This window comes from Lycium barbarum, chromosome 1 (assembly GCF_019175385.1).
Source record: "Lycium barbarum isolate Lr01 chromosome 1, ASM1917538v2, whole genome shotgun sequence".
Classification (NCBI taxonomy): domain Eukaryota; kingdom Viridiplantae; phylum Streptophyta; class Magnoliopsida; order Solanales; family Solanaceae; genus Lycium; species Lycium barbarum.
The window spans coordinates 4201731-4218191 of NC_083337.1; the positions used below are offsets into that span (position 1 = coordinate 4201731).

A 16461-nucleotide genomic window follows, 5' to 3' on the forward strand; every position below is an offset into this window, starting at 1 on the left:
GACTTTAGAAAATAACTTTAATTAACCTTAGGTGATCTAATTCACCATAAATAATTAGGTGGCGACTCCTTAACTTTAATTAACCCCGGAATTACAGGGATGTTGTAAACTATTTTGACTCCGGTTAAAATAGGGTATAACAAATACTTTTTCCCACCACGAGATGGTATTGACTTCATATTACATATATCTGTGTGCATTAAGTCTAAAGGATTTGAACTCCTATCAATAGACTTATATGGATGTTTAACAAACTTAGATTCAACACAAATTTCACATTTTGATTTATTACACTCAAATTTAGGCAATACTTCTAAATTAATCAATTTTCGCAAGGTTTTGTAGTTGACATGTCCTAAACGAACATGCCATAAATCATTTGACTCTGATAAGTAAGACGAAGTTGAATTCTTATTAATACTGTCAACAACCATTACATTGAGTTTTAAAAGGCCCTCGGTGAGGTAGCCCTTTCCTATGAACTTATCATTCTTACTTATTACAATTTTCTCACTAACCAGCACACACTTAAACCCGTTTTTTGACGAGTAGACCGGCTGAAACTAAATTCTTCCTAATTGTTGGAACATGCAGAACGTTGTTGAGAGTCAACACCTTGCCGGAAGTCATCTTCAGAAGTATCTTCCCATATCCTTCAACCTTAGCTGTTGCAGTATTTCTCATAAACAGTTCCTCTTCGGGTCTAGTGGGAGCGTAGGTTGCAAATGCTTCTTTTACAGCGCAAACATGTCGCTGGCACCAGAATCAAGCCACCACTCCTTTGGGTTTCCAACCAAATTGCACTCTGATAGCATTGCACACTGTTACACCCCATTTTAACCCGGGTTAAAGTAGAGTACAACATATTGGTGATTCCTATTTTTTCTTTATTTTAAGGAGTCGCCACCTAATTATTTATGGTGAATTAGGACACCTAAAGTTTATTAAAGTTATGTTTAAAGTTAACTCTGTTTAAGGTCTGCGAAACTTAAGATTCTAGGTAAGGGTTCAATTAGTCTAAAGGGAAGGTATTAGGCATCCTTTAAGACCCATTAACAATGGTTAACCGACCGGACTTATGTTGTTTAATTAAGGCTAAAAATGTAGATTAAATATTTAAGAAAATATCTTGTAAGTGTTGCTAAAGTTATTTAAAGTAAAACTTGTAGAAAAATAATTATTTGTATAAAAGAAGATTTTTAGTGTCATTAAAAGTAAGACCTACAAAAGACTAATAGTTCAATATAGACTATGTAAGGATTGTTTTAACAAATATACGTTTCAAGCGTTAAAAAAAAGCTAAAGTGAAAGTAGTTATCCATAGAACTAGTTTGCCTTTTTATTTCTCAAAGTAAGCTGACGTTAGTGTCAAAATTTTGTGACGTTTTTAATTTTTAAGATAGTAAGAATAAATCATGATTCCTTTAGCTCCAAATATGTAGTTATGCTATTTTGAAAATCAATTATTCTAAAAAATAAATATTATAGATACCGTAAATAATTTTAAAAATAGAAGTGAATGTAATTTGTGGAATTAACTACCCATTACTAAACTAAAACCCTTAATGTCACTAAGGTTTATCTTAATTAACAAGCGCAAATGTTAGTCATACAATACATGTTAAATGCACACAAAAAAAATAAAAATAGAAGGGCAGATATAACATAAATGGGCTTGGCCCATTTGGATTGCTGTGATCTGTTTGCGGCTGGGCTTCAGTCCAGTAACAATTTTTATATGTGTTGCTGTTGTTATCACGCCTATTGGGCTTCGGCCCAGATTTTTATTTCCTTGTTTGGCTGCGGATCGGCTGCTACTATGTGGGCTGACTCTAGAGAAATTGTGTTGGGCTTTTGGCCCAACGTCAAAATGCGGGGAAGATGACGAGTCGCTTGCACTCGTGTGCGAGATGTCATGCATAAAAACGAAAAAAAAGATTAGTACATAACCAACAAATAAGACCAAACGTGTATAATGCAAATTCAAACAGACCAGTGGATCATGTAGATTGAGTACATATTGTGTATACTAGGTGTACTTCACATACTGTCAACAAAACGAACACATAGAGTGGTAGTCTAGGCAGGGTGCAATTGTACCATTAAGACGGCATGACAACTGAATAAGCAAGCATGTGAAGAGAACAAGGAACATTACGTAAATAATGGCAGCCCAAAATAAAGCTCGCTGCCTGGCTGCGTGACAGATAGAAATAAATAAAAATGAGCAGTAAAGCTCAATACCAATAAAACAGATAAAGGAAAACAAGTTCAGGCCTAAAATCGTGTTCAAGCAACCAAAAGAGTAAAGCAAATTCAGTTTCCAGGACAACAATACACGAATAAAGTCAAACAAACTTCACACTATTAACAGAGAAACTGAGGAAGAAATCGGCCATTTGCCCATTTAGAGTATTAAATTTGCTTATAGGAAGAAAGCTATACATCACATTCTATATGTATCAAAATTGAGTACATTTATTTAGCCACACCTAACTGAACAATTATTGGACAGAAGCAGGGTTATTCACTCAGTTAAAGGGGCTGGAAACAGAGGAATCATGCAAGGTTCAGAATGTTACTTCGAGAAGGAACATGCATATAATCAACACATCGCATTAGAGAGAATAGAAGAGGAGACATCCTCAAACATGAAGGAAAACAGAGCACTTATCTTTAAGCAAACACCATGAAGTTCCTGAGATCCCATTTTGGACTTAACATGCTACATCAAGTTATTACACATAAGATTCTTTTCAATACTTAACATTTCAAGGACCTATACACATTTGTTATATCGGCCTAAACTGGTTTCATTCAGCAGATAGGTTAAACTTCATACAATGTTTCCAAAATTCAAGTATAGAACCCAACTCAACAAACCCATATGCGACTCTTTGGACTATCACTTGTTTGGCAGATTTGTGGAGGGAATTTACAGGATGTTACACTGAGCATAAATCATTTGTAAATCTTATTTTCTAAACCAACATTTAATAACTACAGATTCAAGGAAAACTGAAACATGCTTGCTCATTCTTTAACTGGCAGAACTTACTGTAAAAGAAAGAAAGACTGAAACCATACAAGGATTTTTAACTTCATTCTAGGTAAGACACATATAGCATATAGCATTTGCCACAAGATCATTTGTAAGTTTAGAAAAACCAAGAAACTGTTTTAATGGAACATAACATATATATGTTTGACACTGTTGGAGATGAAACAAAGATCAACGATAGGTTCAAATTCTCAAAAAAATTGACACACAAATAATGCTAGTAGGCATACAATGCAAGCAAACTTGTCGTAAACCTTAAATAACGTAGTCAATTACTGCAGGCATATGAATGGTGCTTAGACAATCACAGGCATATATTTAAATCGTACAGGATCTTTACAAGCTAAATTTGGACTCGACTAATCCTAGAGAAATCAGATATTTATAACCAGATGAGGAAGGTAAGAAAGGGACAGGGCAAATTTTAGCATTGCTATATTCTACTTCTTCTATATGGTTTTAACTGATCGAGTGAGAGGGGAGAGTTATAGCCTCATAGTTTGAAATAATGTATTTCTGTGAAACTAGGACTAGGCAGTACCAAATTAACTAGCAAACAACATAAACATGTCATATAACCATTTCATCATATCTAACCCCAAACAGATTGCATTCGTGTCAAGTTATATTACTTGAGCAAATAGAGTAAAAGAGGGGGAAATGTCGACCTGTTTTAACCATATACACAATATACCTAGAATATACACATCATGGTGTGTATATCGGGTGTATGTCGAATGTATACCTTCTGCTTACCTTGATACCCGCGGTATATCCTATGTATATTCGTCTTTCAAATAGGTTCTGAGTCTTGTAAATTCAGTCTAAGCATCCAAACTACAGTATACTACAACACGATTTTGATACTAACAGAAAGGCGATCCAGCAACAATTTTACCACAGAAATAAAACGACTTGCTACGAAGATAAACTAAACAGACGAGGCTAGAAATGATAAAAAAAAAAGGGAGGAAAGTTATTGACCTTTTTCGGATGCAGTGAAATGAAGGCGTCGAGGCCTCGAATCTACTCTCGTATTGACAGATTCGAAACTCGAGTCAAAATTAAAGTATTTCAATCTGTGTCCAATCAGTGTTCAATTCTCAAGTTTTATACACTCGACTTCGAAATAATAACAGAGCAAACAGAATGAAATGTTTAGAATTTCTAATTGATGTCAAGAAACCATGGGATTTTTTGGATCTTTTTCCTCTGTTTTTTTTTTCTCTCTGAGTTGATTTCGGATCCTTGATCCTTGTGATTTTCAGTTTGTTTCTTTTGGGGTTTTTGGTCTGTTTTTCTTGATCGGGTTTCTTGCTCATCAAATCTCCCCCCCCCCCCCCCCCCCCCCCCCCCCCCCTAAACGATTCAACTAGCATTATTTTTATAGGGTTTCATTGGTATTGAAGAAAAGAGAGGAGTGTATGAGAGAGACGAAGGAGCGGGGGACAACGTGGGGAACAGGGGAGTGTGGAGGTGGCAGAGGCGTGGGGGACAGGAGAACGTGAGGAGCAGGGAGGGGTGGAGATGACGATAGTGGAGATGGCAGAGAACGTGAGGGACAGCGATGGAGGTGGCAGACGTGAAGCGTGGGAGAGAGAAGGGAGTGTCGGGTGAAGGGGGTGTGGCGGCTAAGGAGATGAAGAAAGGAGGAAGTGAAAGAGAAAAGAGGTAGGGTGAAATAAGGGGATTGGGCCAGACCGGGTTGGGTAAAAATAGAATTGGGCTGGACCGTTAGGAAAATAGGTAATGGGCTGGTTATTTGGTCCGAATTTGGCTGAAATTGTTGGTCTTTCCCCTCTATTTAATTATTCTTGGACTTCTAATTTAATAACTAGTACAACATATATTATGCGGAGACAATTAATATGTAGAAAAAATAATGATTTAACAAAGCGTTGTCTTGTAATTATTTAACGATTCCAAACCCGAAAATGAAATGGTGATGAACATTTAAAATTTGTGATAAAGTAATGCTCGTAATGTTGAAAATAAAAGTAGTGAAAATAATAGTAATAAAAGATAGAATAGTGAAAATAAAATATTTAGCTCGTCAGTAAATTTAGAAAGCCTGAGTAAATAAAATTAAATAAAGGAGGGACAAAATTGGGTGTCAACACACACAGATCATCCATGTCATCATTCTTCTCCACCTTATTGGCTTGTCCCTTTCCCTTGTCCTTTTTTGAGAGACGACAATCTGGGGTTTTGTGGCCAGCTTTCCCACAATTATAGCAATTGCCCTTGAATTTTTTCTTGTTCTGCTCCTTACTCTTTCCAAAAGGTTTCTTCCTTTTCTTATTCTTTGGAGCAGCTTCTTCAACGATGTTCGCTCCCATAATCATTGAATTTCAACACGATTTCTTTTCAGCAACTTTATTATCTTCCTCAATCTTCAAGCGAATCACAAGATCTTCCAGCGACATTTCCTTACGCTTGTGTTTGAGATAGTTCTTGAAGTCTCTCCATGAAGGAGGCAACTTCTCAATCACAGCAGCCACTTGAAATGCGTCGTTAATCACCATACCTTCAGCAATAAGGTCATGGATAAGGACTTGGAGTTCTTGAACTTGGGTTCCAACAGTTTTACTAGCTGTCATCTTGTAGTCAAGAAACTTGGCAACCACGAATTTTTTCAAGCATGCATCTTCAGTTTTATACTTCTTTTCGAGTGCAAGCCATAATTCTTTTGAAGTTTTGGCAGAACTGTAGACATTATACAGATCATCATCTAGTGCACAAAGGATGTATCCTTTGCACAAAAAATCTGCATGCTTCCAAGCCTCAATAATCATAAAGCACTGATTTTCAGGCATTCCTTCTTCAGTAACAGGAGGACTTTCATTTGTGAACTTCTGCATGCCTAGAGTAGTCAGCCAGAAGAACATTCTTTACTGCCATCCTTTGAAGTTAATACCAGAAAACTTTCCCGGTTTCTCTGCCAGTGCCATCGCGGGTGCAGCAGTTGGACGGCTTGACGATGCAACATCTGTCGGCCCAACAGTCGTGCCAATAGTAGTACCAACAGTAGTACCAGCAGTCGCACCAACAGTCACACCAACAGTTGCAGTTCCATTAGGAGCATTAACATCACTTTCTGTTTCCATTCTTCACTGTCAATAATTGACAAACTGCTTAATAAATGGCAAATGAAACAGAACAGTAAACAGGTATCAAAATTGGCAACTGCAATTCAACTATTTTTGCCTAAACTTCAGCAATATGTGGCTGAATTCGGGCATTTTTGTCTGAACTTCAGTCATTTTTGCTTGCAGTTCAAGCGTATTACCTAAAGTTCAGGCACATATGACAAACGTTCAGCCACTTTTGCCTGGACGTCAGGCAGTAACTGAGCTTCAACCATATTTAACTTTAGCTAGCCACCGCATGTCAGAAGTTGTTCCAAAGTCATGGATGTGCAAAAAATTTGAAAAGTAGGTACAGGTTAAATAGTTATGTCCAAATAAAGTACGTACGTCACTAAATAATTACGTTGTAGGGTCATATTTTCACGGACTAATTTGTCACCCCTAACCCATAAATCTCTTGAAGAACCTTGATGGAATCTCCTTTAAATAGAACAGCTTATGGAGATTCCTCATGAGTAGGTTATTTTAACTTTTGTGACTCATATATATACTAGAAGCCTGTGAGAATTCTCAGCACATGTAATTACCTGTTATTGTACCAACTTAACTTCATGTTTTTATTTTTATTTTTTGGGTACAGAATTTGACTAAACAAAAACCTTAACATCTTTCATAAGCCACACATATCAAATTTGCCAGGAGAAAACATTTCATTTGCGTCAACCCATTCTTCCATATTATCAAATCTTCTTAGCTAGTGTTTGTAGCCTTCATTCGCTAGAAAATTCGCATATTAGTTCACCTCCTTCTAAATATATTTGATTGTGGTCTTATTGCTACTATACCGCATTTAAACTTCTTGGTTCATAATCCAAAATTTGTTGAATTTTTTGCTTTTCGCACATATATATTGGGTTCAGTTGAAATCATAGTACTAATACTATATCATCCACTATCTATCAGAAGAAAATCTAGGGTAGATTTTATGAGTTCAACTAAATAAGGTTCGAACTATGTATAATGCAAATAAAAATCAAATGCATACATATAATGAGACCAGCAATCACTCTAACTTACTGACTCTAAAGCATATGTTTGTCTGGTGTTAGTTCTTGATGAAAATTGTCACGATACACACAGAAAATTTCTTATGTTTTATTTACCGATCTCCAATAAAAAGGGTCATATAACAAAAACATAAAAAAGAATATTATATGTTCTGAAAATAAAGTAGGCTCTTGCTATCATTTTATTGTAAACAGGAGAAGAGAATAGCTCAATACAAAGAATAAAAAAAACTGAGGCACATAAAAATGAAAGATGAAGATAAACATACAGCAAATTAATAATATTATGAAATACTTTATTCTTACCAAACAACATATATGACTCACAGATACATAGCTACTACAACAATCCTTAAACTCCTAGGGACATGAACTATAATTAAGGAACAATACAACATGACTCAAAACACATACATTTTCTTTTTTGTGTGTGCTTCGGATGACATATTTTATATATTAACTAGTTGTTACCAAATGTGATCCTTCTCCTTAATGTCTGATTTGAAGGGTCATCAACATAATAGTCATATACAAATGAAGGCGGAGAAATAAAACATAGTAGCACAGTAGAATCAATGCTATTACGACCATATCTGGACAAAAGACGCATTTCTACAACTTATACATAATTAATTGAGCACCATATTGAGGTTGAAGCATTAGTGGATGAGGAGCATGAGTATAAGATGGAGAGAGTTCAAATGCATAGTGTTTTAGAATCATGGCCATTGCCATTTTTGCCTCTAACATAGCAAAGTTTTGGCCAATGCATATTCTTGGACCCCAACCAAATGGTAAAAATACAACGTGTCCTTTTGTTGCTTTTGACATTCCTTCACTAAATCTCTCAGGATTGAACTCCATTGCATCATCTCCCCATATTTCAGTATCATGATGCAACAAAATTGTTGTTAATATGAGTTGCACCCCAGAGGGTAAACACAAATTCCCTAACTTTGTTTCTGTGTGTGACATTCGGTTAATCACATATGCTGATGGATACAACCTTAACACTTCGTTTAAGATCATAGTTACCTGTTAAATAAATAGATCACAAGTTAATATTATGGCCATCAAAACATATTTATTTTAGAAGATAGAAGCACGAATTCAATATTTCACGGATGGTCACTCAATTTTTACTCTATTGCACTTGATGTAATGAAAAGTCACTCACTTTACCCAAGTATTAAAAAAAGTCAATAAGCATTTGTAATAAAAAAAAGTTACTCAATTTTGCCTAATTATCTTAGGATTGATATTACGTACACGGTCACCATGTGTTGTTTGTTTCCTCATAGTGATCAGTTTTTTGGTGATACTTAGGTAAAGTTGAGTAATATTTTGATCATAAAAAGTCATTTATTAACATTGGTGCAATAAATTGATAGTTGAGTGGCCGATCCTAAAATTAACCCAAGGGTGTGGCCTGGTCATCAATGAAGTGTGAAAAACATAGGAAATCAGAGTTCAAATTTCAGTAGGATCGGAGACGAAGAAACTTTAGGGGATTTCTTCCCATCTGCCTAATCGTCGGTTGGTAGAGATTCCTGATATATATATATATATATATAAGTAAGTACCTAATTGAGGTACGTGCAAACTCACCCGAACACTGTTGCAATAATAAAAAAGTTCAAAATAGTTGAGAATGTAGACAATACTTACTACTTTTAGCTGATTCAACTTGCCATAGTGAACTTCATCACTACCAAAAACTTGTAGAACCTCTTCTCTAGCTCTTTCTTGCCAAATAGGATACTTGCACAGTAAAATCATTGTCCATACAAGTAAAGTTGAAGTAGTCTCTTGCCCAGCAAAATAGAACATTTTACACTCTTCAATCACCTCATCAATGCTCATACCAAATTTTTTATGTCCATGTTGTTGAATTTCTTTTAAATTGGATGCCATTAATATACCCAATAAATCATCATGCTCTTTTCCGGCTTCAATCATCCTCATTCTTTTATTGATAATTGCCAATACAAGTGCTTTTACTTCATTGAAGATTTGCTTCATCCTTTTATTCCTTTTAGTTGGTAAAAACCTACATTTCATGAAAATTAATTAGTACAAAGCTGCTAACAAGAAAAGTATCCTAGTGGTGATTTTGTTAGAACAATGATTTTGTTAGAACAATGACAATAGTTTTGTTAGAAAATTGGGTTATAAGAAACATGAAAGATTTAAAGACACAGAAACGCGTTTCTTGAAGATAATTAAAGTCTTTTTCAGGAGAAATGAAAAAAATGATAAAAGCACTACTATTTCTGCGATTCAACTAAGCCTCACAATGTTATATATATGTTAATTTTTGATTGAGGGATGCAATACGAGGACTTCCGAGGGGTTACCTTTCTAATATTACCCAAACACACTTAACTTCAAAGTTCTAATGGAATTCAGAGCGTTAGTGCTGATATGATTACATCCTCACATGTGTTGTATCCAATTACATTACGTTTCTAGTTTTGAATCTAGGATTTCACCTTTTGAATCATTGTCTCTCTACAATATTTAAAATTAAAAATATCTGAAATTTCCAAAAGAAACCAACCATATTTATAGGCTAAGCAAAACTTATATTATCATTAGATAAAGTCAATGGATAAATTCATGTATTTGTGATATATCAAAGTGTATTTGTTAAATAGATTGTCAAGGATGAATCTGAAAAAGAAAAAAACCTCAAATCATTTCAAGATTTACTAACCACTTTGAAAATTAAAATGACTGAATATTTTTTAATAAAATGTAGCGTTTCAAAATTATTGAAACAGTATCTAATAAATTTTATTTTTTTAGCATACATAAGGAAAAAAATAGTTCTACCTCCTTCCTGGGATGTATATTGTGCGTGACATTTCTGCGATTAGTTGAAGTTGCTCTTTTTGAAGTTCAAAAATCTTTCTTCCTTCTTCATAACTACTGCCAAAAGCAGTTCTTGAAATTGCATCACTTGTCAAAGTTTGGAGATATGGCCACACATCTATTTCTGATCCTTCTTTCGAGATAATGTTCTCCCATTTGTTCAATACCTCACTAATAGTCAATTTGAATGCAGGTAGCATATGCTGTACATTAATAAGAATCCAACCTTAAGTTTGCCAAACATAGGCATAAGGGGTCATCTGGTTGATGGTTAAAGTTATGCAGATATTAGTAATACATGGATTAATGATGAGGTAATCTATATAATATTTTAAGTAGGAATTAGTTATTTATTGATGTATTAGTTATTCTATCTTCTATCCTTGCATAAAATAATAAATAGATTCTCTTATAACTTATACATGTATTAGTTATACGTTGTAAATCATACACTATATTAGGTGTGTGAAATTTTATACATAGCAAAAGAATGCTACCACACATGGTATTACTTATGCAGAATTTAATACATGAATAACTTAGCTCCTAACCAGCAACTAAATGACCCATAAGGAATCGTTTGCTTGATGAATTAATTATACAGGATTATAACACATAGATTGTTTGTACGGGCATTAATGATACAAAAACTCATATTATGTAGAGAATAAATAATATGGGAATTGTTATACAAAGAGTGAACAATATATAACTTATTATACAGTGAATAAAATGATATGGAGATTATTTTTAGGGATTACCTATTGTAAGGGCATTTTTATCTTTAGATGTTCTTATCCACATATTGTTAATACATGTATTATTTAATCTACTCTCAGTTATGTACTTATAAAATAGTATACAGATTTTCCTGTAACTTATACCTATATTAATTATGCAAAGTGTTTGATTATCAGTATTAAAATCCGAAAAAGTTATGTGGATTTTAATACTGGTAACGAAACATTGTATAAAGTTATACAAAGATTAACTATTAATGCATAATTTCATACTTCATACCAAACGTTGCATAAAGCAATAGCGATGCCATGATTAGTTTGGCTTCTGGTTCAAACTAAACGACCCCCTAAAAGTTTAACTGATCGTGTAAAGAATCTTTACATGACTATCAGATCACCTAAAAGATAATTATAGGTAACCGTCCATTAAATGCGTAATAATGAACTGGAAATAAGTCATATTGATACTATAAATGTTGTATTTTATAATATTAGTGTATATAGGTTAAAATAACAGAAATTGAATATAAGAAAGTTTGATAGTAATAAAACCTTTAACTTGTCAAGGTGAAAAGCAGGATTGAGAAGCCTTCTATGTATGGCCCATTTATCTGTTTCATGGTTTGCAAGTCCATCTACAAAAAACTTAGAGAGTGGACTGCTAGGAGCCTTCTGATAAACGTAGTTCTTTGTAAGCACCTCCCTTATAAGTTCAGGTTCTGTGATGAGGACTGCTGGTCTTGGCCCAAACCACAAAATACAATTCTTACCTACAATATATGAAGGGAAAACACTTCAATTATCTTCACATCTTAAATACCTAGCTACACCACATTGCCTAACAACATGGACTAGTAACATACAAATCTAATCATAGTCAATGATAACATTATTATGCCCATCCTATTATAGAACCGTACGTGAGATTTTCACTTTGCTCGTCAGAGGTCACAAATAAATCTAAGGGCCCTTTTCTATTTTTTATCTTTATATGTTTGTTAGGTAATGACGTATAAGATTTGAAGTAGTGTTGACCCACGTGCCCATTTCTTGGTCCCGTCTTTGAGACATAGTTATTGTTACGTACAAAGTTTCATTTGTAAAAGTTGAAATTCCATGATAATATCCTGGAGTTCACTTATAGAATGTGAGCTATTTTTCAATTACAACGGCTAAAAGCGACTGTTTATGAATTCTCCCGATTTTTTCAATTGCAAAGTAATTTTTTGTTAAGCATGGATTGATAACCTATAAAACATGGCATCTGACTTGCTCTCTGGCTTTAGTCTAGTGGTAAAAGCATAATACATGATGTATAAATCAGATGCACGTCACCAGGTTCAGAGTTTTGTCATGGATAAAAGCTTCTTATTTAAGAGAAGGATAGAGGGTTGTTGCCCCGATCATCCACAGAGTTCTTGACCGTGTGCACTGTTATCGAAGATTTCTCGGTCATAAAAAATAGTACTAATAAAGGATTTGTTATAACAGGTAAATCTACAGTAACAACATAAATTAGAAGTCTTTTATACTATTAACAGAAGAAGTACAAGTTAAGAGTTTAAATTAAATCTGCATGCACTGTCAATGTAAAAAAATATATATATACTATCAAAATAACAACATACCCAATGTAACCCCACAACTATGGGGTGGGGAGGGTGGTGTATATGCAGCCTTACCCTTACATTGTGAAGGTAGAGAGATTGTTTCCTATAGATTCTCAGGCCTCAGCTCAAGTAAAGCATGTCAAACCAAGTATGAAAAGAAAATACAGTAGTGAAGAAGCCATGTTGAAAGTAATGGAGAAAAGAAGATAAGTAAAAACAAATAATACAATAATTGTAGCCAATAAGATCGAAAAATACGATAGTAGGAGAGTAATAACAATAAAAATGATTAGGGAAACTAGATAAGACTTGACTACCTACTAACCTTCTATCCTAATCCATGATCTCCATATCAGGTGACCTAAAATAATATCTACAGTTAAACCATCTTGAAATGTGGGACTTGTAATCTTAAAAATAAAACAGATTATCTGTTACAACAAATAAAGTGACCTGATGGTGTCAAAATTTCTTTATGTTGAGGGTATAAAAAAATTCCTCTATCAAATTAGCTATAATTACTACAATTCATAATAAGCAGATCTAATTACTAAAAAACAAAAAAACAAAAAAAATTGGCATTGTGAAGTCATACCATAATTGATGATGGTTTTGTGAATGAAGGGGCTGACTCTAGGCCAAATCATGTCATGGGAGAAATTAATAGGCTTGGACCTAGCTTCTTCACCCATCTTCTTCATCTCTTTCATGTCCCCAAACAAGAACTTGTAAGAATTTCCTTTGAAACCTTGTTGTCTTAGTCTTTTCTCCAACTTTTTTGGTTTGATCCAAACATAATTCAAGATTCTCCATGCCCATCTCAATACAAAAATAATTGCAGATGAAAATATAGCAATTTTTAAGTAGTAATATGATATCTCCATATTGAAAGGCATTATCCTCCACTCACTACCACACAGTTAGCTCTATCCGGTCTTTATGTATAATATTGTTACCATATATAGAGAGAGAGAGTATCAGGAACAGAGCTATAATATTTGGTATGATTAAGACGAATTCAGTAATTTTTATTTAGACCTTGTATTTATATTATAAAATTCATTAATATGTACACATATTTAATTACAAAATAATATCTAAAACGAGCTATGAATTCAATAACAAATTCAGAATAAATTTCAAATTCTGACTACGCCTAGTCATAATACTACTATAGTTGGGGAGAAAGAAGGTGCATTTTTAAATTAAAGACTTAGTGACCAAGAATTTATAGTCAAACAATATCAGCACACGTCTTTGAAAGTTGAGAGAAATCCATATTGCACATCATTTTCGCTCGGACTTGTCTACTCTTAAACCTCCTTTTCTTTTCCGTCCCAATTTACGTAACACTATTTAACTGGATATAAAAATAACACAAAGTGTTAAATATAAAAGAATAAAAAATTTGACGCAGATTTAAAAGGAAAATGCGTCATATAAATTAGAAAGAATAATTCTTTTACAATTAATTAAGTGAATAAATGAAGCTAAAAACAATGGCAAACCAAGAAATTCTGACAAGTGATTCAAATAAAATGCAAGAGTGACACGATTAGAATTTGAACCTATACAGGTTCAAGGTTCAAAATTCAATTCAAGGATCACTTTATTATAATTCAAGGTTGAATTCAAAGTTTAATTTACTATATTTTAAGATTCAATTTAATTCAAGGTTTAATTATATATAATTCATCAAGGTTAAATAAAATTCAAGGTTCAAGGTTAAATCATCATATCATATGACCAAAAAGAACTAAATCAATCATCATATATATTGCTAAAAGAACCTGTCAAATGTGATCATTCTATCTTTATATTTACATAACCTCGTTATTTTTGAGGAAATTATATCTAATGATCTTAAAAATGAATAGTCTTAGAACCCTTTGGCCATGACTCGTGAGAATTATTCACTTTTTTCAGGAAAGTTATTTCACTTTATTGCAAAATCGGCGTTTGGCCATGAAAATTCGTAATACAACTTGAAGTTGTCATTGGAATTTGAAAAACACCTAAAATTCCGTTTTTTTTTTTTTACTTTCAGTATATTCCATCAGCTAATTATTCTTTGCAAAAACTATAACCATCTTCAACTCCAACTTCAAACATTTCAAATAAAGTGAAAAATATTTGGTTTCTATGGCCAAACGCCAACTTAATAGGAGTTTGGCCACAAGATGGGGTCAAATTTGAAGTTTTGATCAAAAATCAGTGTTTGTTTATGAGAACAAAACTTAAACTTCAATTTCAAATCATGATTTGGAATTACAAATTCTCCAAAAAGTAGGATTTGAATTTCAAATTTAATTTTCATTTTTTTAAAATGTAAAACTTGACCCATAAAATTATATTTTATAAACAAAGTCCCATCATCTAAAAATGCGTAAAAAAAAAAGAAGACCCATGCTCGACGAGAAGAGATTATTCGTACCATGTGGGGGGTTTATATGAAATAATAGCTAGTTACTACTAATGTTGGTTTATTGGACCAGTAGATCTTTGTAAAATTATGTATATTTAAAAGTTTGTAATATTATGTAATCAGAAGTATTTTTAAAAGGAACATGAGAATATATGATTTATATTAAATGCGGAGCCTTGGAATATTGCATTACTTTATTTATGAACTATGGTTTGCTCATTTGGTAAGATTGTGTAAAACTTGTGGAAGTTTTGATAGTTTTCAAAAATTGTGGAGGTTAACTTGAGAAATCCAAATTGCATATCCAAACAAAATATCCGTCAAATCTCCTGATCTCAAATCTTGTCCAAACGGGCCCTTAGAGTTTTTATAAGTTTTTGAGTGGATTGCCCTTCAAATGCACCGGTCTTTAATTTTTCCCCATCGTATCTTCAGAAGCTGAACTTTTGCTTCGCTCGGCATAAGTTTTGTAGGTATTGGTGATATTCGGCCAAAAATACATATATTCAGACATTATTGCCTCACATTGTAATATTTTTAATCGTCTTTTGAGTATTATTATATTACTTTGTGTGTAATATTATATTTTATTGTGTAGGATTAAAGAATTTCAAAATTGAAGAGATTTGAAGCAAAATTATGAAAAAAGCGGAAGATAAAGGAAGGAGACAAGCGGCCGACATAATTATGGTTCAATGATTGGAGGAATTTTAAATTAGAAGTGATGACTTTGGACTTAACTTTAACGTGGCAGCATTTGAATTCTCAGAAGCAGGAAAGCTTGGAAATAATTTTCATTGCAACTAGAAGCCGAGAGCGAACATTTTTCCTGTGTCAGCCTACGCTACTCACTGAAGTAAGTTTCGAAAATTAAGTACTTCCAATTCTTTTTGGCTAGGTTATTTTGTTAAGGTTTTTTCTACACCTATAAAAAGTCTATAAGATATGATTTTTACATAATTTTGGATAATTTTTTATCCGGAGTTCAAAACTTTTACCTTCTCTTCTTTATAATAATCGTTTTTACGTTTTTTCCGGATGATTTGTTGTTTTTTCTCCATGTCTATGTGGAGCTAAACTTTTTAGTTCTAGGGTTTTGGCACTATCATGAAAGTTGACATTTGATTATTGTTTATATCTATTTGTTTTCCATCTTTGGGGTTATTTATTTATTCTTGATCTTAATCGTTTATATCTGTGGCATGTGAATTGAACTAGTCATAGGAAATTTGCATGCGTAATAAGAATAAGTATAAGTAGAACTTGTTCGTGATCCCCTTGAGGGTAATCTTTCGGCTATTGAGAATAAGCATATACTCTTTAGCCTCACTTAATTAAGTACAGAGATTTAAATGCGTTTTTTGTTATTGTATGATGACCATAGGAATATAGGCGTTGCAGTAGCTTGAATAGACTTGTGAGCAGCTCGGAAGTAACTTATAAAGTAAATATTAACCCATCAACTAGTAAACTAGGAAATAAAAGAGGTAGAGCGATTAGAAGACTCAACTGGATTGTTAGAGGTCATAGCCTTAGATCTTTCTCTTCTCCGATTAAAATGCGCTCTTTCTTGGTTGAAGTTCATTATTTGTTTT

At 33.4% G+C, this 16461-nt stretch overlaps 2 protein-coding genes across 2 annotated transcripts; both read right to left on the reverse strand.

Annotated features, from left to right (window-relative positions):
- Positions 1-528: 528 nt before the first annotated feature.
- LOC132627247 (uncharacterized) lies at positions 529-5400 on the reverse strand. The gene is made up of 2 exons (XM_060342492.1): positions 5184-5400; positions 529-728 (listed from the first exon to the last, which is right to left on the reverse strand). The coding sequence occupies exons 1-2, from the start codon at positions 5398-5400 to the stop codon at positions 529-531; spliced, it is 417 nt and encodes a 138-aa protein (XP_060198475.1).
- A 2071-nt stretch (positions 5401-7471) lies between these two features.
- On the reverse strand, positions 7472-13465 carry LOC132629826 (cytochrome P450 CYP72A219-like). Its single transcript, XM_060345208.1, has 5 exons — positions 13037-13465; positions 11384-11601; positions 10053-10294; positions 8886-9267; positions 7472-8252 (listed from the first exon to the last, which is right to left on the reverse strand). Exons 1-5 carry the CDS (start codon positions 13335-13337, stop codon positions 7830-7832), a joined length of 1566 nt encoding a protein of 521 aa, XP_060201191.1. The 5' UTR covers positions 13338-13465; the 3' UTR covers positions 7472-7829.
- Between the last annotated feature and the right edge of the window lie 2996 nt (positions 13466-16461).

Excerpts from the sequence above, each read along its gene's own strand:
- LOC132627247 (XM_060342492.1), bottom strand. The coding sequence starts at position 5,400 with ATGGGAGCGAACATCGTTGAAGAAGCTGCTCCAAAGAATAAGAAAAGG. Across the intron at positions 729-5,183 it reads TGATGACATGGATGATCTGT|CATTTGCAACCTACGCTCCC; the intron begins GTGTGTTGACAC and ends CTGTAAAAGAAG.
- LOC132629826 (XM_060345208.1), bottom strand. The coding sequence starts at position 13,337 with ATGCCTTTCAATATGGAGATATCATATTACTACTTAAAAATTGCTATA. Across the intron at positions 11,602-13,036 it reads CAAAACCATCATCAATTATG|GTAAGAATTGTATTTTGTGG; the intron begins GTATGACTTCAC and ends CATATATTGTAG. Across the intron at positions 9,268-10,052 it reads ATATACATCCCAGGAAGGAG|GTTTTTACCAACTAAAAGGA; the intron begins GTAGAACTATTT and ends CATGAAATGTAG.